Consider the following 24,866-nt stretch of genomic DNA (forward strand, 5'->3'; position numbering starts at 1 on the left):
CATTGGTAAGCTGCCACCATGGATCTACAAACAAGTTGCATGTAGCTGAGGACTGCTGAGAACACATCAGTCACTAACTGCCCACTGCCACTAGTGATAGCTTCCTCTGTGGGATACAAACCAGCCAGCAGCAGTGAGTGTCTGTAGGGGTTCCTATGTGGATGTGGGTGCACTTATCTCTTTGGATAGCCTGTCCAGAGCACCTGGCTTTGTGGGAAACACTTTGTTGGTTGTGTGGGCAGGTGAGTGCCCCAACAAGTATAAAAATGCAAGTACACACACGGGTCCCTTTTGACCACCAGACAAAAACCTTACCATATGTTTTTGGACTGTAAGGGGAGGTGGGCAGGAGCACCAAGAGGAAACCCACACAAACACATGGAGAAGATACAAACTTCACAGAGGTAGGGCCGTGGTGTGAATCATACCAGTCTCCCCAGTGCTGTTAGGCCACAATGCTAAGCATTGTGCCAATATAAAATAAGTTTGATGTTAATTTAAAAAACAAGTCTGCTTATACAGCTCAGGGCTATGCCACATTGACCACTGCTGCTGATAACATTACCAAAGTGGACTGGTATAAGATGGTATGCCATACAGCCACTTCTAAATTTCCACTTCAACGACTGATCAGCAGTGATACCCCGAGCTGTAACTTTGAATTCTAGTGCCTGGGGCAAAAAAGACAAATGCCGTCCCCCTATCCCTCAATTTTAGCCAAATGAACTTAAAATATTTCTAAACTGCACCCCCCTCTTCAGCATTGCGCCCTGGGCGGTCGCCCCTATTGCACAGCCCTAGTTATGGCCCTGGTTGATACCTCACCATTTGCAGCTATGAGACTAATCAATTATTGAGCTGCATTTTTTCAAAAGGCAATAAATACAAAGTCCTGTTTCAGCATTTCATGTTCTTCACTTCCTGATTTCCTAATTGGTAAATACATATCTTTAGTCTAGAGAGCATTACTGCACAAATGAACTAGGAGTGACAGAAATGTCCTGGGTGACTATTTGCAAATCAAAAGACAATGCTGTGTTTCGAACTTTTTATATTTGTAACTGACATGTATAGGCATTTGAGAGCTGTCAACACACTGTCCCAGCACCTCTACACAAACTGTGAAAAGCATTTAAGTCACGTTAATTATCACTAGATAAATAAACAATACCTTTCAAGTGCTGAGCAAGTGCATTGCTGCAATTCTAGATATGCACCAGATTTCTTGGAATAGCTAAAAATAAACACAAAGCTCATTTCTGAGGTGATGAAGGGCGTCCACCTGCTGGAACGAAAATGCATTGCAGGATCATTTATCTACTGTTCACTGCAGTATACAACAGATCATTAAACAACCACTGTAGTTTGGAAAGCTTTTTCCCTGCATATATTTACGAACATATTAATTAGTTAATGTATAATAAATTTACAATACATAGATATGTTGTGACGGATATGTATAGTACCCTTTCTCTAACATCCCTGTAAATCATTGTGGTGATTTTAGTTAAGCATTTTCGGATATGTTGCAATGAGTAATGAACCTAACAGACACTCAGCAGTAGATGTTCAGACACCTCCTAACATTTCCGGCAGTCCGGACGGCGGTAGGGTCAGTACTGTACAACTGAAACCAGGATAGTGGAAGGTTTGTATTCATCTGTCCAAGCTGCTTGTTTTTTCCTGTATACACATTCCTTGTTTAAAAATCTCTTAATGAAATGGAGATCGATAGTGCACTTGCTGTACACTGATTTATACCGTTAATGATTATAATGCGGACTGCTGGATCAGTTAACTATGCTGCCTATGAATATGTTTTTATTGCCCTCTTTATTACTGACTGACTTACAGGTTTAAATTGTATTTATCTGGTGAAAATATACATTAATACACGAATGCAAATTGGGCCCTTAAAAAATAATCAGGATTTGGGGCTAGGTGTTGTATTTAAACAGAGATCATTAGAATATGTGATCTTTACAGACAAGATACAATCGTCTAACAGGCAGATTGTGTGATTATGGTTCTGACCTGATATCAGCCAATCAAGGCTTGTATGCGGCAGAGTGTAATGTGTTTAAAAACAGTACATACAGTTCAAAGCAGTCTTAATCCATACCACAATGTATTTTGCTCCATATTTTGAATGTAGAGCAATACTAATTATGGTCTGAAGATGGCAATGTTGTAAAAGAAATCATTGTTCGGAACGGACTGCCTAAAGTGTGGAACACACGTGCTGTTTAAATGACAATTCTAATGTATGTAAATTAAAATATACATCACCTACCTCATGTGCGCGAGGATCCATCCCTATATTTGGGAATCTTTCCCTATACTAGGGGACAGGATCATCATCTGCACCAGAAGGACCCCGGATAAATTCGCACCTTCAGTGAGTAATTTGCTGCAGCACAGCCTAATGTTGGTTTCTCAGGGCAATGTGTCATGCGTCAACGTAACTGGGATATTTGCAAGTTCCAGTGCTCTAAGGGGCCTATTTATCAAAGGTTTCCCCTTGATTAAACACTATTTTGCTATTTATGATAGTAGCATTGCTGCTGCTTTGCATCTCCTATCGTTTTACTGAGCACTCCCCATAACAATGTATGGGGAGTGCTCAGTAACGCTATTTAACAATAAATGTAATTAATTTTTCAAACATGAATCAGACGTACATTATTATTAATGAAAAGTTTCAGTGCTGTCAGCTCTGCTCCGAAGAGCAGTGCTGGACAGCGCATGCGTGGAGGGATCACATGATCCCTCCCTGTGACTCACCGCTCTCTCTCTGCAACTAGTTGCAGGCGAGAGCAGAGATGTCTGTGCGCATGCCCGAGGGGTTCACTCGGCGCATGCGCACTGGAGTCAGAAGAGGAGCCCCGTTCATCGCATGCTGCTTCGGGAATGAAGAGGCAGTGGTAAGTATGTTTCCACTTCACAGGAACAGCAGTTTTTCGGAACTGCTGTTCCTGTGTTGCTTTTTTAATAAATATGAGAAATAGTTCAATCCTTATCAATGCGATAAGGATTAAAAACTATTTTTCATATTTTGCGAGTTTTGATCAATGTGCCCCTAAATATTTCGTCAGCAAACTGAAGAGGCAACATGACGCATTGGAGGGTTCGCACCACCTCACCCATCTTTGCATACAAGGTTATGGTTACATCAAGGGTGGAGAAGGGGATGCAGGTGATAGTGGTTAGTTAATTTTTATATAGTGGAATTGGCCTATAAGACCTGTTGTAATTTAAGTGAATAGATGGAGAGCGCATTTTAAATTGACCTTATATATCATTGAAAATGTGTACACCATTATTTTTAACAAAGATGACAAACACAAAAGTACCTGTCTCATTGGAGCTTACATTCTAAGGGTTCTAGTTAACCAGAGCCAAAATGCTGGCAAAAGGCTATTTCACAGCTGTTTCTTATTTAACAAAGGGTTAAGGTCAGAGAAATCAGACACTTCTCCAATCGTAATTTATTTCCTGGCGCTCTATGGGAGCAACAGGATTAGGTGATTTATTACTCTGCAAAAAAAAAAGCACTAAGCAACATAGTAACACCATCTCAGGATGGCGTTGCATCATTATTATTTATTTATTTAGATAGCACCACTAATTCCACAGCGCTGTACAGAGAATGCACTCACATCATTCCTGCCCCATTGGAGCTTACAGTCTAAATTCTTAACCTACTAGTATGGTGGGGTTTGTTTGTTTTTTGGATTGTAAGAGGAAACCAGAGCATCCGGAGGAAACCCACACAAACACAGGGAGAACATACAAACCCCACACAGATAAGGCCATGGTCGGGAATCAAACTCATGACCACAGCGCTGTGAGTTACTTGACTTTAACATGAGCTTCAGTTGCACCCTCCAGCATTAGCCGCACATGCGCATAGCACTTCCTCCTTTCACTGGCTGGAGTTAGCCTGCCAGTGAATAGGAAATAATTAGCATGGAGGGGGGTTCTTCTTAATTTGCAATGATAAATAATAATAGTTACGGCCCCCAATAATAAATAGACCCCTAAATTCCATACCATACACACAGTAGGTCGATTTTTTTTTTTCAGAAGCCACTTAATCTTCAAGTATGTTTTGGAGTGTGGGAGAAAACTAGTGCACCCAGAGGAAACCCGGGCAGCATGGTGGCTTAGTGGTTAGCATTTCTGTCTCACAGCACTGGAGTCATGAGGCCAACCATGGCCTTATCTGTGTGGAGTTTGTATGTTCTCCCCGTGTTTGCGTGGGTTTCCTCCGAGTGCTCCGTTTTCCTCCCACACTCCAAAAACATACTTGTAGATTAATTGCCTCCTATGAAATTGACCCTAGTCTCTCTTCTATTTCTGCCTGTGTGTATGTATTTTATTGAATTTAGACTGTAAGCCCCAATGGGGCAGGGACTGATGTGAATGAGTTCTCTGTACAGCACTGCGGAATTAGTGGCGCTATATAAATAGATGATGATGATGAGAATATACAAACTCCACACAGGTAGGGTCTTGGTTGGAATTGGGCCCATGAGCCCAGTGTGGTGAGGCAGCAATGCTAACCTTAAGCATTTCTTAATAACTGCTGTTGATGGTCTGGTTTCATTACCAGCTGGAAAAATAACTTCTCCTTTGACTAGGAGTGGATGTGCGCAGAGTTGCACTTTGATCAGATGACTCAACACTTTTACTGGCATTATTTTCTAATACTGCTCAGCAAACCTGTATTTTAATATGAGCTGCAACAATATTGTTTTGTAATTGTAACAGGAACACAAACGTGATTTCTTGGATCATCGCTGTGAGAAGTCTGAAGTAACAGACAGGTACAATTTGTTTATATCAATTACTTATCCTACAGTGTGTGTGTTTCTAATGTAAATGATGACTGGGAACTGTGAGGTCAGAATGACACATTGTAGATCTTGTAGCTGCACTTAGGCGGCTTCTACAGGGAGTTTTACTACCTATTTCTGAGCTTGAAAATAAAAATATTACAAACATTGCCACATTAAGCATACATAACCTAGTCATTGGCTTTTATCACATGTGATAAATGGTATAAAATTACCATGGTAAATAACAGAATTACCATGTAATTTAATCCATGGTAATCCTAAAATGTATTTTGTAAGTGTACTCTGCTTTGTAGTTTCAGATGAAATCCTCATATTGCTGTATTGATTGTACAGAAGGTGTAACTACACTTTTGTGGGTCTCATGGCAAACATTTTAAAGGCCTCTATGTAGCACCCATGGGTTAAAAAAAAACCCCAGACAAATTGACAAGGGCTGTGGGCCCTATGGCTGCTGCACCTACTATGGTAGTTACGCCTTTTCTTGTATACTACACAAGAGGACAGAGTGCCTTAGTGAATGCGACCCTTAGTCTCTCTGCTGGCACGTGGGGAGTTCTGCAGGGCACGTGGATGTATATGGGGAGGTCTGAGGGGCACGTGGATGTATATGGGGAGGTCTGAGGGGCACGTGGATGTATATGGGGAGGTCTGAGGGGCACGTGGTTGTATATGGCGAGGTCTGAGGGGCACGTGGATGTATATGGGGAGGTCTGAGGGGCACGTGGATGTATATGGGGAGGTCTGAGGGGCACGTGGATGTATATGGGGAGGTCTGAGGGGCACGTGGATGTATATTGGGAGGTCTGAGGGGCACGTGGTTGTATATGGGGAGGTCTGAGGGGCACGTGGATGTATATGGGGAGGTCTGAAGGGCAAGTGGATGTATATGGGGAGGTCTGAGGGGCACGTGGGGGTATATGAGGGGTATATGAGGAGGTCTGAGGGGCACGTGGGGGTATATGAGGAGGTCTGAGGGGCACGTGGGGGTATATGAGGAGGTCTGAGGGATATGAGGGGGCATGTTGGGGACATGTAGGGAAGTGTGAGTGGTATGTGGGGGAATTTTGGAGTACATGTTGGATCTGAGGTCATGTCAGGCTTTTTTGGAGCAAGTGGAATGTCTGTGACATGGGGGCCATTATATAGCAATCGGGGACATTTTTTCATTCTTGAAATTAAGGGTAAGGTCGGAGTGCCACAGATGGCAGCCCTTGAAGTATAGCAGGATGCCCATCATTACTATATACAGTAGTTATATACAGGAGGGAGTTTGCAGCGCTCATTTTTTAATTAATAAAAGATAGTACAACCTTTATTTTTTTTATAAGCCATAAGTGACTTGGATGGGACCAGACTATAGCAGGGGCAATTGAGGAACTAGCCTTGATGTCCCCACATAACAGGGGGGCCCAATCCCAGGGCAAATCTCTGCCCTCCCCTGCGGTCAAACATCGTTACTGTAGCAGCTGGTTCCCTTATGAGCTAATGACTACTCTAGTGTTATGGTACAGTGATCACAGGGAAGGAATAAGGTATGTGGGCTATAGGTGGGTTATATAGTCATATAGCGGGGAAAAAATGATTGTAAGATTATATTTTTTACAGAAGTGTTGGTGTGGTTTTTTTAAATGCTTATAACTGTTGCTGGTCCTTTATTGAAATGTATTTGTAATATTAAAAAATAAATGCTTTGACCATGTAGTTAATGTATTCTTTTTGATTCTGTTATTCAGTGGGGTGTATTTGATGTGCATTTGGTCGAGCCCTGCAGGACTCAAAGTGCTGCTCCTGTCGCCCTCTGTATAGGTCAGCAGCGCTGCGTATGCTGTTCAGAGCACAGTGCATTCCCACTGCCTGGAGCTTTGATAAGGCTGAGCAGCATTAAATGCAGGCAGCAGTGTTTGCCTGATCTGTGCATGGACATGATGTTTTAGTGGCAGATGTCCCCACAAATTATTTGCCATGGGGCCCCGTACAAATCTTAATTTGCACTGGACTTGTGTAATTGCACCTTCATTTTATCACACTCTACCTACTACGGCACTATAGAATTCCAGGAAACCTTATATCCCACATATCACCTGTTTCACATCACTTTTAAGGCCCTTTAAATGTGCACAAACGGAATGCACAAACTGCAACAAACTGAACTCCATCTTTGACCTTCTCCTCCCAAACCGCCTCATCTTTTTAGTAATAACAGAAACATGGCTGACACAGATCAGACACTGTATTGCCTGTAGCACCTTCACACAATGGTGTTCACTTTATCCACAACTCCATGCCTTGAAGAAGTTAAAGAGGTGAGATTGGACTTGTCCTTTCCCAACGCTGCACCTTAACATTCATCTGTTCAGTCACTCATGTTTCCATCTTTGGAGTACATACGATCCAGATTGTCAAAACCTCTCTGTATGGTGCTGTGATCTCCAAGCATCCTGGCTGACCCCAACAATTAACAAAACGGTTGTATTCCTTGATACTTGGGGCTAGATTTACTAAGCTGCGGGTTTGAAAAAGTGGGGATGTTGCCTATAGCAACCAATCAGATTCTAGCTTTCATTTATTTAGTACCTTCTACAAAATGATAGCTAGAATCTGATTGGTTGCTATAGGCAACATCCCCACTTTTTCAAACCCACAGCTTAGTAAATCTAGCCCTTAGTCTCAGTTTCTCACATCCCACTATCAGTTTGCTTGGCATTTCCCAGTGGACCAGTTCTTCTACTCATTATGCCACTGTATTGATTGTTTGTCCCAACTTTGTTTAGTTTCTGATTTCTGTACTACTCCTTTCCCTCTCTAAGACCCATCTTAGCCAACTTTTAGGACTCTAACTCTAAGCCTCCTCATACCTGCAGAAATTTATTTTCAGTTATTTTTTTTAACTTGTTTTTACATTCTCCTGGCTTGATTTGGCAAACCTACATCTTATTTATACTCTAATAGTAACCTATGATCAATAACATTCTCACCCGCAACATACAAAAATCGTGTACATCGAATATTATCCCATATGGTAGGACATCAAAAGTCTCATTCTTCTCATAACTTCCTCAAATCACTGATATCTACCACTCCTACCAAAACTACTACTGTAGACACTGACAAACAAATATTCTTCCAATTTGTGGTCTCTGCTCTGACTTTTAACCCAAAACACCTCTTTTATACATTTAAATTTCAACCCTTACACGGCAACATCTCTGACTAGATTGACAAGATTTGATATGACATGGTATCCACCGCCCCAAGCAGCAACATGCTCAATTGCATTTCTGTGACCTCTGGCACCTTCTCTTCATTTGATCCCAACACTCTATCTATTCTCTCAACCACCATAAATCATATGTTCGCTGTCTATTGTGCTCACCTGAGTCTGTAATCTGTCTATCTTCGGTTATCTTTCCATTATTATTAAGCATACAGTTATTACCCCTATTCTGGAAAAATAAATCTGATTCTAACCCAAATTCTCATTCAAGTTGACATTCTTCCCAAGGTTCTTAAGAGGCTTGCCAACACACTTCCTTTCCTTAAACAACCTATTGGCATAGGTTGTGTCAGCCTTTAGTTCCCTGCTGTCCAAAGAGATTGCACTAAGGTGGTCAGTGATTTGATCACTTATAAATCTAAAGGCTACTACTCACTTATAATTCTCCTGGACTTTTCTGTTGCATTTGACCCTGTCAGCCACTCACTTCTCATACAGACAGCTGCATTCCGTAGATCTTCCAGACACTATTCAAGCCAGGTTCTCATCTTACTTATCAAGCCGTTCCTTTACTTTATTTAATGTTTCTTTCTCTCAATCTACCAGTTTGAGTATCCAAGGGCCTTTTTCGTTCTTCTATATACCATATCTCTTGCAAAACGAATAATCTGCTTTGGGTTTCAGTATCTCCTCTATGCGCATGATACCCAAATTTATATATCCTACCGAGATCTTTCACAATCTGTGTTGGCCCCCATTACTGAATGTCTTTCTACCATTTATTTTGAATTTCCTCGTCACTTCAAACTTTCAAGAACAAAGCTAATAATATTTCCACTTGCCTGACATATATATTTCTGTTAATAACACAACAATAAACCCCTCAAGCTTTCTGCTTGGTGTCATCATCTCTAGAAATTTCTCCAGGATACACGCGTATCTTACACAAAACTTAATTTTTGAGTGAGATACTTTTGGGATTGTAATAGGGAAGTGAGGAGAGAGGACACAAGACTCAGAGGCTCCTGCGTTGATTAAAATCTCGCTGTTCTAGGGGGTCATCTTTTTCACTCTAGCTCCTGAACACCCACTTTGCACCCCTCCCCCCTTCTTCCTTACTCCTGAGAAGACAGTTGATTCTGTGTTCAGGACAGGGCCACAGCAGCCTCACTGATAAATAATGGTGCTTTTCAATATATAACCCACCTTCAGCCAGGCTATAAAATTATTGGGCGATTAGCCCTCAATATCTAACAAGATGTATGAAAATGAAAACACTGGCAGGCAAAACTGAATTGGGGGAAAGAACACAGTTGATTGAAGCCTAGATGATATATCCAGGGTACCTGTTAAACCATTATGCTGCTGGTTTATTAACATATTCACTCTGTAGCAGATATAAAGTGGACGGTGATGCTTGAACTAGTAGGCAGCTTTAAGCAAGTACATGAGCTGGAGCTTGGATAGTCACAGTATGCGGGGGCTTTGGACAGACAGCAGCCATAACAGAAAAGGAGCAATATTCTAAACCAGAGAGTGTAAGGGCGGAAAGGTAATAAGGTCACAGAAAAAGCTGAAAACATGCATTGGATCTGCAGGCAGCATCTCTCAGCCAAGACTCATGCAATCCAGCTATTCCCAAAATAGTGTAGAGGTACTGAGCTAATGGGTATCAGTTTCCCAACAGGCTACAGATGTTGAAGAGACCGACTCTTATGTTCAGGGACCTGAAGCTGTAGCCTCAATGTGTTGATCCCTTCTTACGGAATTGAAAACATAGATAGTTAACTCCCTAGCTCCAATGATAACTGAAATCTTGGAAAGATGTAAACTCTGGTGCAGATAGTAGTCATAAACATATGACTTCTATCTTCAAAGTATAATAATTTTAGTCAATATATTCACGTTTCTCTATAAGCTTGTTAAACTGGGGTTTCGGTAAGAACAAAGTTTGTTCCTCTATGTATCAACACTACCTTGGTGAGGTACTTGTGGTAGTGAGATGAGACTTTTTTTCAAATTAAATTTTCTTCCAAATACATATTGTTTTTGTGAGATGGATATTTATCAACATATAGATTCTTGAAACGTGTGATGCCTTCCTTCTGGCATAATGTCCTGTGGGCAGAGGAGACCAAACTAGACCTTTTTGGTAAAGCACATCATCTATATGTTTACAGTCAGCAAAATTAAGCTTTCAAAGAAAAGAGCACCTGCCCTACAGCCAAACATCAAGGAGGTTCAGTGATGTTATAGGCTTGCTGTGCTGCATCTGGCACTGGGTGCCTTGAACATGTGCATGACATCTGGACATTACAAAGCCATTTTGGAGCACAATGTTGAACCCAGTATCAGTAAGCTGGGTCTCTGTCGAAGGTCAGGGGTCTTCCATCAGGACAATGACCCCAAACACACTATAAAAAGCACTTCAGAATGGATTAAGACAAGAATCTGGACTCTTTTGACGTGGCATACAAGCTAGCGAGTTCAGATTTAAATCCCATAGAAAACCTGTGAAGAAATATGAAAAACTACAGTTGGGAGAAGGCACCCTTCAAATCTGAGAGAACTGGAGCAGATTGCACAAGAAGTGTGGACTAAACTGGCAGTAGAATGGGAAGCTCATCAATTACTGTACGAAGAGGTTCATTGCAATTATTTTGACCAAAGTCTGTGCCAATAGTGCATATATATGATACTATCTACATAAACGTGTATATGCATTAGAATGTCGAATATTAAATTAACCCACCTGTTGGCAGTTGATTATCCTTCAGCCTGTTCAGCTCCAAGTTTAGGGACAGCTACAGGGAACTATGGTGACTGAGATACTGGCTGATATAACCGGTGGTAGGCACTAACGCATCTACCACTACACCGACAAGGACTTACCCAACTTAATAAGGTAGAAGGTGCCAATGACGATAGGATGGGAACAGCGAAGCTTTGAAAAGAGGACTTTGCAGAAGCCGGCACACAGAAAGTCGTGTCACTTTCTCAGACTGTACTATTAGGGGGGTTTAATGAGTAATGCAGGGAGCCGCACAATGTAAAACATTTTACAGCAACCCTTCTACTTGGTACATTTTCAAACTCCCTGCATTACTCATTAAACACCCCTAATATTAATACAGTCCAAGAAAGTCACATGACTTTGTGTGCTGGCTTCTGTATTGATCGGTGTTCTGCAAAGTCCTCTTTTCAAAGCTGTTCCCATCCTATGGTCATTGCCACCTTCTACCTTATCAAGTCTGGTAAGTCTTTATCGCTCTACTCAGAGTCGGGGACACGTACCCCACCCGATATAACAGAAGAGAATACGTCATCCAACCAGCAGGTATAATTATTTTCCTCAAATAGACTGTACCAGTCTAGAATATACTTCATTCTCACTGATAGATGGTTCCTACAAAAAGTGTTGTCATCAAACATTCATGAGATTACCTGGTTTAACCATGCATCCAATATTAAATAAATTGTCTCTTCTAAACTATTTAGCATTTTTTTAAACAAATAGTATCCTTGATGTAAATCTAGCTACTATTTGGTGCAGTGGCAGAACTACCATTGGTGCATCGGGGCCCATAGAGATAATGGGGCCCGCTGCACAGGGATCTAGCAGGCTGTGGGCCCCTGTTTCTTCCTCCCCTCTTCCCTGTACCAGGGCCCATTATTCGCTAGTTCAGACTCTGATTTGGTGCAACTGTTTAAATGGCCATTTTATACAATTAGTCTCCTACCTTAAACAGATACTGAATAAAAGAGGAACTACAATCCAAAATACACTCAATAAAACAACTTAAATATAAACAATAAGCCACAAAACCTCACACAAAACTCCTCACTTCTCTTTGTAATTAACTAAATTAGTTGTCACTGTTTTGCATCAGGTTAACAATACAACACATCCATTTGACATTTATCTTAAAAAACAAAGCCGATAAACTAGTAAATAAACTCAGACAACAGACCTAGAAGTCTGGAAGATATATCAAGTATAGTGTTAAGTGAACTTGAGATAATCTCTCTTAAATTCTATCATTGTGGCCAAAGATTATTAAACAATTCTCTATTAGGGCTAGTCCAAAACTTGGTAAGACCCCTGGGCCAGATGTATTTATAAATGTAACAACCTCTCTGGTGGTGTTATTCATACCTTCCAATGACTGAATGTATGACCCCAGCACTAGGCCCCAGAAGACACACACCAGGAACAGTTGCTTAGCAACATAAATGCCAGTATAAGCTGAGAAGAAGTGTGTGTCCGTGGCCTGCTGCCACGAGGGGTCAAAGTACATGATAACTGAGAGAAGAGTAGAAAAATTACCTCAGAGCGTGGCTGTATATAAAGTGGGAGAGGATTCCCCAAGTTCAGAGAGCCACAAGAAGGGGGAAGGAGTCCCCATAGTAATAAAGAGCCTCTGAAAGAAAAAAAGGGGGAGGGGCAATAAAGCAGTGTGGAGCCAATTAATAGTGGCAGCACTGAGGATCTGCTATATAGAGTCCCTAGGTCTAAAGAGGGGAGAGCATGTAAAGATACCCCTTGGAGTGTTGCTGCAAGACGCAGTATAACAGTATTCAATGACCCAGAGATGGTGTTATAGCACCAGAGAGGGTTTTACAGCCCAAGGGGTGAGTGAAGAGACTGCAAGAGGACATTAGTCAGATCTACCAAGCCAGTCTGAGAGTGCACCGGACTGCGCTCATTAAAGCATATATACTCTTTATTCTTTTATGTGCTAATAAATCAGATGTGATATAGTAATTTGTGAGAGACCTAGTATTTGTAAATAAAATTTATAATCTCTCCCTACCAACCTAAAATACACTTCAGTCATAGTTCACATTTAATTTGAGTAGATTACATTACCCAGCCATAATTAATCTCTTTTCTCTAAAAATATAATATCTCTTTTGCTATATTGCATTAACTTAAAAACATAAACTATAAGTAAATGCACTTCATATGAAATCTCTCTGCTAGGCCATATTAACTCCTTTACAATAATGGAATTACCCCATTTTTATACGTATTCAGAAAAATCCCATATCCCTTCTGTAATCATGTATTTTGCATGGCTCAAAATATTTTAAAAGCTCCATCTGCCCAAGTAAACAAGGGAGAGATCTTGGGGACCCCCTGCCCACCACCATGTCTACAAACACTCAATGACAAATAACTTATGGATTAGTGCAGAAGCCACCCTGGCACGTTCATTATGAACAGTCACAAAAGATAAAATGACTAACACAATCTTGACACAAAAGGCAGAAAGAAAATGACTATCATAAGAAGGTAATTTGGCAGTACATTTTAATAAGCATTTAGAGCCTAATAAACCCGTATAACACTAAAGCCCTGTTAGTGAACTACCTCAAGCAATTAAAAATATAAACCTCAGCAGTAGTTTAAGTACGGTAAGACTGCCAATAGCAATACCATTTAGTTTACTAGCACAGAAAGTTTCCTAGCACTGATCTACTTAAAATAACCTCCTGCACACAGCACACTGTCCACCCATGCAATCTACACAGTTTAAACACAATGCTGTGGTATGATCTGGTCTGTTTTGCATTTGAGCTCTTGTGAACTTAAACACACTTTAAAACAGGATTTTGTCACACCTTGATGCAAATACTTTTGTGAGCCTGAGTTTAGAATAAGATGCACACACAGTTATCTATAACTCCAAACAGAAAGCAGAACAGGTAAAGACACTGTGAAAGTAAAATCCTTTTTTTTACTGATTACTGCACAACCCAAATAATTACCCTTGAACACACAAATAATCTTGTTGACAACATGTACATGCAATCTGACCTTACGACTTTCTTCAAGAATTCTCTGAACTGACAAAATATCTGCTCTCCACAAGTGGCAGTTACACCTAACCTGGATGACAGCTAATGCACATACATTGACAGTTTGCTGGGAGTTGTAGTACCACAAAGTCAACAGCAGATTTGAAATCAATCTATATCAATGCCATTTTAAACCCTTTCTTCTATTATATTGTTTTGCTCCTCATCTTCAGCCATAATCCCCCATTTCCTGATAACTTCTCTTCACCCTAATGGCAAGCACAGTCCAACCAATATACAAGTATAACCATACTTACCAACTTTAGAAAGTTGGTTTCCGGGAGACTGCCGGGGGAGGTGGGCGTGATGGGGGGCGGGGCTCCAAAATATGCGTCATTTTGGACCCGTGACGTAATGACGCAAACACGTCATTTGACAGCGGGGGCGGGGCCAAACGCCGCGATTCAATGGGAATCGCGGCGTTTGGGACCTAATTCTGCCCACTTCACTAGGAGGTGGGCAGATCCGGGAGATTGCCACACTCTCACGGGAGTCCGTGAGACTATCGTAAAATGCAGGAGTCTCCCGGACATTCCGGGAGAGTTGGCAAGTATGAGATATATATATATATATATATTTCACACACACACACACCCATACATACATACATACACATAGCACAGAAGAGAGGTAGACACAGCAGAGAGGTAAATTGGACACGGAAGGTGGGGGTCACAGGGCCGATAGCCTTGCTCCAGGAATCCACAGGAAAATATTTATACCCAGTCCGGCTGGCTTTTATTGGCATCAAATTCAGCACACTTTCTGGTCTGTTCGCAATCAAACAACAACATGAAATATACCTGCTCGTTTGAGCTCTAACAGAAAAGCAAATCCTAACTATATACAGTGTATTGTACCAACAATAATCTGAGGAGCCATGCTCAAAGAAGGAAAAAAAACATTATGTATTCCATGCATGAACATTATGGTGATTGTTGGTCCCACTCTTATAGAATATAATGAAAATATCATAAAATGAACCCAATGTTACTCAGGGAGCAAATGAAAAAAAGATATTTATTCTAATATATATTAGAATGAATATGGGTAACAAACAGATAAAGAGTTAAGAGGGGCCTGCATGCAAGCTTACAATCTATTGGATCAATACCACAGACCGACTGTAGTAATAATCCAATACTAAACATAAGTTGAGGGCTGGCTTAATGATAGTAAGTTTGAAAGCTCCTATGGCCTTCACACAGTTAATCATTATACATGTGAATGCAGCCTATCAATTTACCAACCAGTGACATCACTAAGGAATAAGATTTGTATTCTTGAGTAACTTGTTCCTAGTGAATTGAAGGTCTGCATTCTCATGTTTCATGGTTCAGCCCAAAAAATGGATGAATCCAATGTGTTTATGTGACTGGGTAAGTATGAAGGAACCAGATCAGCAAATTCCTTTATATTGTCTTTGGTAGTACACCGCATTTACCACTAGGGCCTGCTGTAACTTCAGAGTCATTCCAAATAGAGTTTTTGGTGTATAAAAAGGAAACAGAGACTTCTGCCTTATTCCTCATATGACATGAACAGGGAGACATAGAACGGGTGAGTTACATACTGTCAGATGAATAGTTAAACAATATATGTATATAAGTGTTTATTGACCCTTCTATATAGCATGTGATTTCCCAGCTCTGATCACAAGCAAGTGAGCTCTTCTACCTGAACAATGCTAATCAGCAGGGAGCTCACACTCTCTCTCTAAACAAGTATAAGTTTTATGTAGCTACTGCTTTAGTACATGCTAATGTTTTTATACACCTTCAGATGACTAAATTAGTGAATTGTGTATGCCCTCCTGCAAGTTTTACTACTGCGTTGCTTACTTTATTTTTTTTATAAATGTATTTCTATTGTCAAAAATACAATGTACAAGAACACAATGTAATCACCATCAGTGGCGCACGCAGGGGGGTTTCTGAGTCTCTAGAAACCCCCCCCCCCCTGCGCTAAGTGGCCATTGTCCCATACAGCAGCCGCGGCGCTGTCAAAGAAGCGTCCGCGGTGGTGCTGTATTCTATACAGCACTGCCGCAGATGCTTCTTAGACAGCGCCACGGCTGCTGTATAGGACAGCGCTGGCGAAACTGAGCTCTCTCTCGGGTGTTTTTTTTTTGTTTTTTTTTTTTTTTGGGTCGGCGGGGAGAATATTAGGGGTGGATACCACTGCCCAAAACTAGCGTTTCCCCTTCTCTTGGATCACACCAAGGTGTGCCATCTGTGTGGACCATTAAGTCATCTGAACTGGAGAGCAAAAATTAGCCCGAGAGAGATTAATAAATGCTGGGACCTTGATTCAGGGGGCAGGATATTATGTACATCCCTTTAGCAGGAGGCACCTATATATTCCTCCCATACAGTATCGTTTGTGAAATTTGTTTGGCAGAAGATCAGTCCACTCTCAGTGTACATGATGACCTAATGAGCATGGCAACTATTCTTCACTTTCAAAGGAATATCAGCCGTTACAACTCCTTCATGAGGATTTAAGACCAGATCCATCATTCTCTTTGGCAAAGGACCCAGGTGGTGTCCCTTCCATACATAGTGCAGGAAACACCATGCCAGTCTATGTTGTCAAGTTTATTTCCTGGAATAGAAACAGGGTCACAACTGAACTACTTCTTGCAATCTTGATAATAGTGTACACAGCCCAGTGCACCTATGAAGTCAGTCTTACCAGCTTTGAATTTAGCAAATTAAGAGAAAAAAACTATATGTAATCTATTAAGTAGTATTTATGTAACCTACATGGACGGTAAAACATACATTGCTTAAACAAATATTTCTTGTCTATATAATTAAGACCATTATCTATAGAGAGCTGTATTAATTGTAATTACTCCTCAAATAGTGCTCTCTTTACACAACATATTTACAATTGAACACATGATTTCAGTGCTTGCAGTGTTACCATATCGTGGGTAAATAAAACAATAGAGGCTTTACTACTGAAATCCACCCTTGTACCTGTATCAATAGCTATATTGTCTTTCCACCAGCCTTGTGTTTACTGACAGTTATGAACCCTGCCTTAAACAATGCTATATGTAATGCCAGTTAATAAATACCTGTTTATTCACCTTTGTTGACTTTTGCTCTGTGTGCAGTTAACAGGATGAGCCATGTATTCTGGGAGATTTAGATAATGCTTATGCCCTGGCCAGGTGCCTTGGCTTCAGTTATATAAAGAAGTGAGAAATGTGATCTGCCTGCTAATGTGAAGCATTTCCCTGTTGCAGAAGGATGGCTAAGAGGTTGCTGCTGGTGGATGTGGACTGTGGGGTGGATGATGCTCAGGCTTTAATGATGGCTTTGGCAGTTCCAGAAGTTGAGATTCTGGGGATAACCTGCTGCTTTGGGAATGCAACCATTGAACATGTCTGCAGAAATGTCTTGCGTGTTCTCCACGTGTGTAACAGGATGGAGGTAATACCACATTGTGCCATATTATGCAAGACGTGTAATATCACTACGGATGCAAGGGCTGGAAGAATAAATGATTTTTAGGTACCAATGCTCAGGAGAGATGTCTAGTGTGCTGTGTCTTAGTAAATATATGAATAACTCGGGTACTAGAAAGAGGGAACTAGACTTTTAGACAGAGTAGTTAACACACAAATTGAGAAAGAATGGCACTGTTCATTAAGGAAATGAATCTACTGACAGTCCTGCACATTACCCACAGGAATTGGTGAAATGTCAAGAACATGCAAGAAATATTTAAGTAACATGAGTGTAAATAAAAAGCAAAACATATATAATAGCCCTTCCAATGTGAAAAATACAGACACAAATTTAAGTATTAACTAACTGTGGGTGGGTATCTTTTGGCTTGAGGAAGATCAGGCTTTGGAGGTAATTGCAAGAAGGTATGAGTCTATGTATAAACTTAAGGACAGAGGGAAGATAAGTGGAGAAAATGTGTATAGAGAATGTGAGTATAGTTGGATTGAAGAGTTTTAGTCATGGGAGGGTAGATTACAGAGGTAAAGAAAAAAGTTTTTAAACGGTTGAGGTGTGGAGTAAGGGAGGATAGATGGAAGTATGTAAATGGGAGAATGGGGTGCAGGATTATAGAGAAAGAGGATAGTTATCCGAGGTGTACGATGGCAGGGTAAAGTACAGAGGATAATGTCAGCATAGATGGCAGAAGTATTGGAATATAATTCAATTGTACTGATTTAATTGCTAGATCCCAGTGTTCCGTGGGGCAACCCATTCACTTTTGGGAGTAAAAAATCCAAAGTTTTCCCACTTTGGAGGTGATGGATTGGGAGATGTAGGCGACCCAAGTAGCCCAGGACTGGAGCACTTACAGAAGGAAGATGCTGTGCATGCTCTTATAAGGATAATAAATCAGCACGAGGGACAGGTAAGACATACACTCCTTTACTTTAAAAGAAAAATAACATTTTGTGACTTGTAAATGAACACTGGAGAGCACTGATGGAAATGTGGAACAGCCATAGTAGGGGGACATATGCGACAACAATGTACAAATCTGTGTGTCATTTTTTTCTTTCTTATCACATATAAAGGTCTGTGTGGTAGCATTGGGCCCCTTGACCAATCTGGCCCTGGCTGTGAAAATGGATCCTACTCTTCCAAAGAAGATAAATAAACTGTACATAATGGGAGGAAATCTGGAAGGTAATGGACTTAAACCAAACTAATTGTTAATTCTACTATGAATTCAGAACAAATTGTTACATAGTAAAGGACCAACTAGAATGTCAAAATGAAAATGGTCCTTTATTATTTTTGTTTCATATAGGAATTTTGAAGTACATTTTTCTTAGACTTATGCTAAAATCATTTTTTTACTTTATCTTCCCCTTTAATAAATCTGACTCAATTTGTGAAGGTCTTTTTGAAAAGAAATAAATAAGAGGTATTATGTTACATTTCTTGTGTTTCAGGCAGAGGAAACAGGACTGTGTGTGCAGAATTTAACTTCTGCCTGGATCCAGAGGCTGCTTATATTGTGACAAATGAATATATCTGCCCCATGTATATTGCTGCTCTGGAGTTCACCCGTGACAACGGGCTTACAACGGTATGAATTTACTCAACAAGTCTCTGAGTCACTGTTTATGATAACTATAGATACAGTGTTCTGATGTATTCTCAGTCAGGCCACAGAGATATGGAGGTAGCCATTTCACTAGACTGTTATCCCAAATTACTTACCCTTTAACTTATTGTGAAATGAAAGCAGCAGAATATATTTTTCCTTGTTTGTTCACCAGCAGAAAAGGGGTGTACAGGGAATAGATGGGAGTGCCAGAAAGGCATTAATAGTATAGTATTTGAGAATAAATGTAACAAATGTCACAGCCAGCTGTTTTCTTGTACACAATCGAAAAGCCATAACCAACGCATTTCGTACTTCACAATAATTCATCAATGGAGTGGCATCTGTGAACATTATTTATTCTGTTGTAAAGGGTTCAAATGAAGTTACCCTTTGTTTACAGTGCAGAATTTAGATGACTGCCATAGTCAGATCTATTAAATACAGTGTAAATAGAGTGAATAATTAATCACTGCAAAGCATGTATATTTTAGACATAATTTTTTTTTAAAAAAAACTAAATCATAAAATTAATAGACACCAATTAGAAGTGTACAGCTGATCATAAAAACTTCACTGTCGGCAGATATAACAAAAACACATATGTACATATTTATTAGGTACACCTGGTCTTTAATTCTAATATGTAATCAGCCAATCATGCAGCAGCAACTCAATGCATAGAGGTATGCATACATGGTCAAGAGGTTCAGTTGTTGTTCAGACTAAACACCAGAATAGGGAAGAAACATGATCTGTGGCTTTGACCACGGAATGATTGTTGGTACCAAACTGGGTGATATGAGTATCTCAGAAACATCTGATCTCCTGGGATTTTAATGCACAACAGTCTCTAGCATTTAATGTGCAAAACAAAAAACATCCAATGAGCGTCAGTTTTGTAGCGAAAACAACTTTTTAATGAGAAAGGTCAGAGGAGAATATCCACACTGACTCAAGCGAACAGGAAATCAAATAACCATACGTTACAACAGTGATATGCAGAAGAGCTTCTCTGAATGCAGCACGTTGAACCTCAAAGTGAATGCGCTAGAACAGCAGAAGACCCCACCGGGTTCCATTCCTATCAGCAAGTGTAATAAGTTGGAAGGTCCAAAAACATTTTTGTTGGACAGTCTACATTTCCCTTTGCCCCCTCACCATCTTAAAGTAAGATATACTAAAGCCTTAAATGTAAAGGAAATTAATTCCTTGTTATGTTTCTCAGAAATGTGTTGAGGCACTATGATCCAAGAACCATTGCATTATAACAGTGATTTTGCTGATGGCATATTGAAGGTATTGAAATACTTATCTATATGTTACAAACCACACATTGTGAATAAAAATAACATCATTGAACAACCTGACAGGATGCCAGAGTGCATTTCAAATTAGAAGATTTTCTGTAGGCTATTTTGAGTTTAATTCTCCAATGCTGTCCCAAAACAGATTAAATTTCTTTGCTAAACCAATTGCATCAGGCAAAGAAAGGGTGAAAAGCACGCACAGGCTCTACAATGTACAAGGCTTAGTAAAAAGCCTTGTACAGCCTGTGCCTGCTTGCATTGCCCCCTTAAGACCATAATTAATAGTCCTGCTCTTAAAAGTGACGTCCATGCGGCTGCCGGGATCTTAAACCGCCGCAATAGTTATACGCTTTTGTAAACAGTCGCAATAAACAGTTTATCAGGAATGTCACTTTCGCTCTTCCACTGCGGGGGTATGTAGTGTCGGGGTTTAGTTGCTCGGTATTACATACCCAACCCCCCAGCCTTAGTTGACTCATTCTATCCATATCCCAATTCTTTATATAGTCCTAGTGAATTAATTTGCCTTTTAATATACTCTGGATAAAAGTTGCTTCCTGATGTGCATATTGCAATTGCATCTTAATCTCACAAATTGGGTGAATAGAATGTTGCTTTGGAAATGTGACAATTAAAATATGTAAAAAAAAACAAAATTCTCACATCACCAATTATTTTCTAATTCCAAAATGTTGATATTTGTTTTATTACTAAATTTGAGATTCTATTTATTCTAATTCATATTCTTCAACCTCTCTCCGTTTCATTCCAAGTTATTAATAAATAATTTATATATTGCTTATAAAAACAAATATTGTTAGGAAAAAACACTCCATTATAAATGAACACGTTACTAACATCCTGCACATAATTATGAATAATTTAGGGGATAACGGTGCTCCTAGTCTGCAAAAATTTTTTACAAATAGGAAATAATTCGAAAGTAAAAACTGAATTTAAACAAGTAAAAACTGGATGTTGCCATTAGTGATACAATTAATTACATTACTGATGAGACTTCATTGCGGACACGCTCTTGTGGGGAATATATACAATGCCTGCGTGTTTATAGTGACCCATAGAAACATGGACCTCCAATATGAAATTCTCCTTAGATTGTAAAGTAGAATATTTAGTAGAAGATATAAATTTGGTCACAAATGATTGTAAATGAATCTCAGTAAAGTGGGATAAATTAGTTGTTAGGGAATTAATCCCAGAAACAGTTATAACTATAATTGCTTTAAATCTTGGCAATACTGTGCAGTAGGATCATCGGTAAGTTTGGTATAGGTATTACTATCCCCTATTATGTACAAATCTTGCAGATAATTTGTGGTATCCAAAATTACTACTTCCCCACAATTATTAGTTTGTTTTATTGTCAATTAATTAACTTTTATAAGATGTTTTAGGGCCTCTCTTTCTACATGTGGAACTATGTTTGGATGTAAATTTCTACAATCTGATATTTTAAGTTTCTTACAATATATCCAAATAGCCACAAGATTCAGTGGAAAGTTTACTATCAGTTGTGATTAATGTAGTGAAAAACATATGACTGTTTATATGGAATCCTTAAAAAGTGCCTTTTAAGATTTAATGTACAAATATATTTAAATTAATAACCAATTCAAGTTCATTAGGAAAATGTAATCCTTTGTTCAATAATTTTTCCTGTTGTAGAGGTCCTTCTTTTGGATTATTTTGTTCCTTCTCTTTTGCCTTTTCTGACTGAAATTGATGTTTGATACAGACAGAGAGATAGGAGGTAGAGGGGGAAAGAGAGAGTGAAGTCAGTGAAGAAGAAAGGGGAGAGAGACGCAAGAGAGCGAAAAGTGAGTGAGGAAGAAAGAATAGACGGAAGAGAGTGGGGGGGGAGAGGGACGGAAGAGAGTGGGGGGGAGAGGGACGGAAGAGAGTGGGGGGGGGGGAGAGGGACGAAAGAGAGTGGGGGGGGGGGAGAGGGACGGAAGAGAGTGGGGGGGGAGAGGGACGGAAGAGAGTGGGGGGGAGAGGGACAGAAGAGAGTGGGGGGGAGAGGGACAGAAGAGAGTGGGGGGGAGAGGGACAGAAGAGAGTGGGGGGGAGAGGGACAGAAGAGAGTGGGGGGGAGAGGGACAGAAGAGAGTGGGGGGGAGAGGGACAGAAGAGAGTGGGGGGGAGAGGGGCGGAAGAGAGTGGGGGGGAGAGGGGCGGAAGAGAGTGGGGGGGAGAGGGGCGGAAGAGAGTGGGGGGGAGAGGGGCGGAAGAGAGTGGGGGGGAGAGGGGCGGAAGAGAGTGGGGGGGAGAGGGGCGGAAGAGAGTGGGGGGAGAGGGGCGGAAGAGAGTGGGGGGGAGAGGGGCGGAAGAGAGTGGGGGGAGAGGGGCGGAAGAGAGTGGGGGGAGAGGGGCGGAAGAGAGTGGGGGGAAGAGGGACGGAAGAGAGTGGGGGGAAGAGGGACGGAAGAGAGTGGGGGGAGAGGGACGGAAGAGAGTGGGGGGAGAGGGACGGAAGAGAGTGGGGGGAGAGGGACGGAAGAGAGTGGGGGGAGAGGGACGGAAGAGAGTGGGGGGAGAGGGACGGAAGAGAGTGGGGGGGAGAGGGACGGAAGAGAGTGGGGGGAGAGGGAAGGAAGAGAGTGGGGGGAGAGGGTGATCAGTGAGTGAGGAAAAAAGAAGAGAGTGGGGGGAGAGGGACGGAAGAGAGCGAGCAGTGAGTGAGGAAGAAAGAAGAGACAAGGTGAGAGGGAGAGAAGAGACAAATATGTGAAGAAGAGAGAGGGTAGAGAGGGGGGGGAGGGACAGGAGAGATAGAGCGGAGGGAGAGAGACGGAAGAGAGTGGCAGTGGGAGGGGAGAGAGAGAGAGGGGGAGAGAGAGGGAAGATAGGAGTTTTTCTTGTTTTTAAACTGAAGCATGTGCCTACAAGCCAGACTAGCAGTTTCTAAAATTGTCTTAAACATGTCACAATTGTAAGCTTGAGAAACTGGAGGTGTAACTTGTTAATATCTTACATAAGTATATTAAGTAACCATTATGTATTTTGAGTGCTCAAATAGTTTTCTCTCTCTCAGGAGTATTTAAAAAACTGGGTAAACCAGGACACGGTGAAGGCCAGGTTTATGAAGAAAATCACAGCCAGCTGGCCTCAGAGAAACAGTTTTGTCCCCTATGACTCCTATGCAATGGCCGCAGCAATTGATGAGCGTATTATCACAGAGTACATAAAATGTGCAGTTAGTGTGGAGCTTCAAGGCGAATTTACAAGAGGGATGCTGGTCCTGGACACAGAAAATAAGTGGGAGAAAGAGCATACTATTTTCCTGATGAAGAAATGTAATTTAGAAAATTTTAAAGAACTACTATGGTCCGCTCTCCTTTAGGAAGCAATTAAAAGGCTTCATTAATAACAATTCATTATTTTTGTTACTAAACCTGGAGAAAAAATAAACCTGTTCTCTATTGAATTAACTTGCTTATGATGTAATTGATCTCCTTTGCTTGCAGTACTTAGGAACTGTCAAGAATTAATGTACATTACATGGGAAGTTTAAACTCTTTGTTATTTAGGATGGTTCAGAGGCATTTGTTTGATATACTAGTGGCTGCCAAAAGTGATCCTTTCATTTAATGTGCAATGAAATTTTTCTCCAGATGAGTTAAGGGAGTATTTTCTATATACCAGACAAAGTATCAAAGCAAAACCAAAATATGGGTCATCTACTGTATGCCGAAAATAGAAATGATAGACCCATGTATAAATGGCTGGAATTTCATTTAGGATAAGAGAGCGACTGCTGCCTTTCAGCTAAATGCAAAGCTTGTACATAGATACTATTAGCAACCTCCTCCCTAACAGTAGCTGTTTCCTTAATCCCTAAACCCTTTTCGGTGCCACAGACGACAACACCGACAAAAAAAAAATCCGATTTGAAAAAAAGGACTATAAAAAGAAAATGCAGACTTAACATAAAAATGACAATCCACATCACCGACCTGCTTCTGTTACATCCTGAACCCTGGCAAAGACGGCAGTTTCTATTCACATCACTTTGCATAGCGACTTCCACTTTTCTCTATTTAAAGTGCAATCGACCAATCAGTTGACTTCTGGCAGAAGGGAACTTACATATGAGTCACAGCTTATTGAGATACCATGATTCTGACACTCATTATTATATGGAATGGCTGCACTATAAAGATAGTACATGACTAAAGAGTGCCATATAATGACAATTTATCACCAATTAAGCAACGAAGAATTGTATAAGCCAAATCATAGTACTAATAAGGCTTCTGAGTCATAAAAAAATATTGTGGATGCTAAAATATTTAATAGCCTCACGAGTGTATTCTTTATAGAAAATTTGTTGGTTATTAAACTATAAGAAAACACAGCGCAATTTTTTTTTTTATTGCATTACAACAATTATTATGCAAATCATTCGCAATAAAGTTGTTGTAACTAAAATATAACCATTATAAAGTGAAATTGGTGATCGAACATATATATATATATATATCGATGAGTAGTGAAGTGGCTTGG

At 40.5% G+C, this 24,866-nt stretch overlaps 1 protein-coding gene across 3 annotated transcripts; it reads left to right on the forward strand.

Moving 5' to 3' along the window:
- Window positions 1-1,629: 1,629 nt before the first annotated feature.
- Window positions 1,630-23,791, forward strand: LOC142141540 (uncharacterized). Of its 3 annotated transcripts, none has more exons than XM_075200117.1 (7): window positions 1,630-1,648; window positions 4,774-4,829; window positions 17,195-17,381; window positions 18,148-18,327; window positions 18,494-18,605; window positions 18,875-19,011; window positions 23,395-23,791. In XM_075200117.1, exons 3-7 carry the CDS (start codon window positions 17,199-17,201, stop codon window positions 23,701-23,703), a joined length of 921 nt encoding a protein of 306 aa, XP_075056218.1. In that variant the 5' UTR covers window positions 1,630-1,648; window positions 4,774-4,829; window positions 17,195-17,198; the 3' UTR covers window positions 23,704-23,791. The 3 variants fall into 3 exon arrangements, with proteins under 3 accessions (XP_075056218.1, XP_075056217.1, XP_075056219.1); XM_075200116.1 differs by lacking the exon at window positions 1,630-1,648 and adding an exon at window positions 2,347-2,398; XM_075200118.1 differs by lacking the exons at window positions 1,630-1,648; window positions 4,774-4,829 and adding an exon at window positions 15,421-15,498.
- Window positions 23,792-24,866: the final 1,075 nt, after the last annotated feature.

The sequence above is a fragment of the Mixophyes fleayi genome, chromosome 2 (genome assembly GCF_038048845.1).
Source record: "Mixophyes fleayi isolate aMixFle1 chromosome 2, aMixFle1.hap1, whole genome shotgun sequence".
NCBI lineage: Eukaryota > Metazoa > Chordata > Amphibia > Anura > Limnodynastidae > Mixophyes > Mixophyes fleayi.

Coding starts and splice junctions, on each gene's coding strand:
- LOC142141540 (XM_075200117.1), top strand. CDS start 17,199: ATGGCTAAGAGGTTGCTGCTGGTGGATGTGGACTGTGGGGTGGATGAT. Junction 17,382..18,147: donor ACGTGTGTAACAGGATGGAG/GTAATACCACAT, acceptor TTTAATTGCTAG/ATCCCAGTGTTCCGTGGGGC. Junction 18,328..18,493: donor TAAATCAGCACGAGGGACAG/GTAAGACATACA, acceptor TCACATATAAAG/GTCTGTGTGGTAGCATTGGG.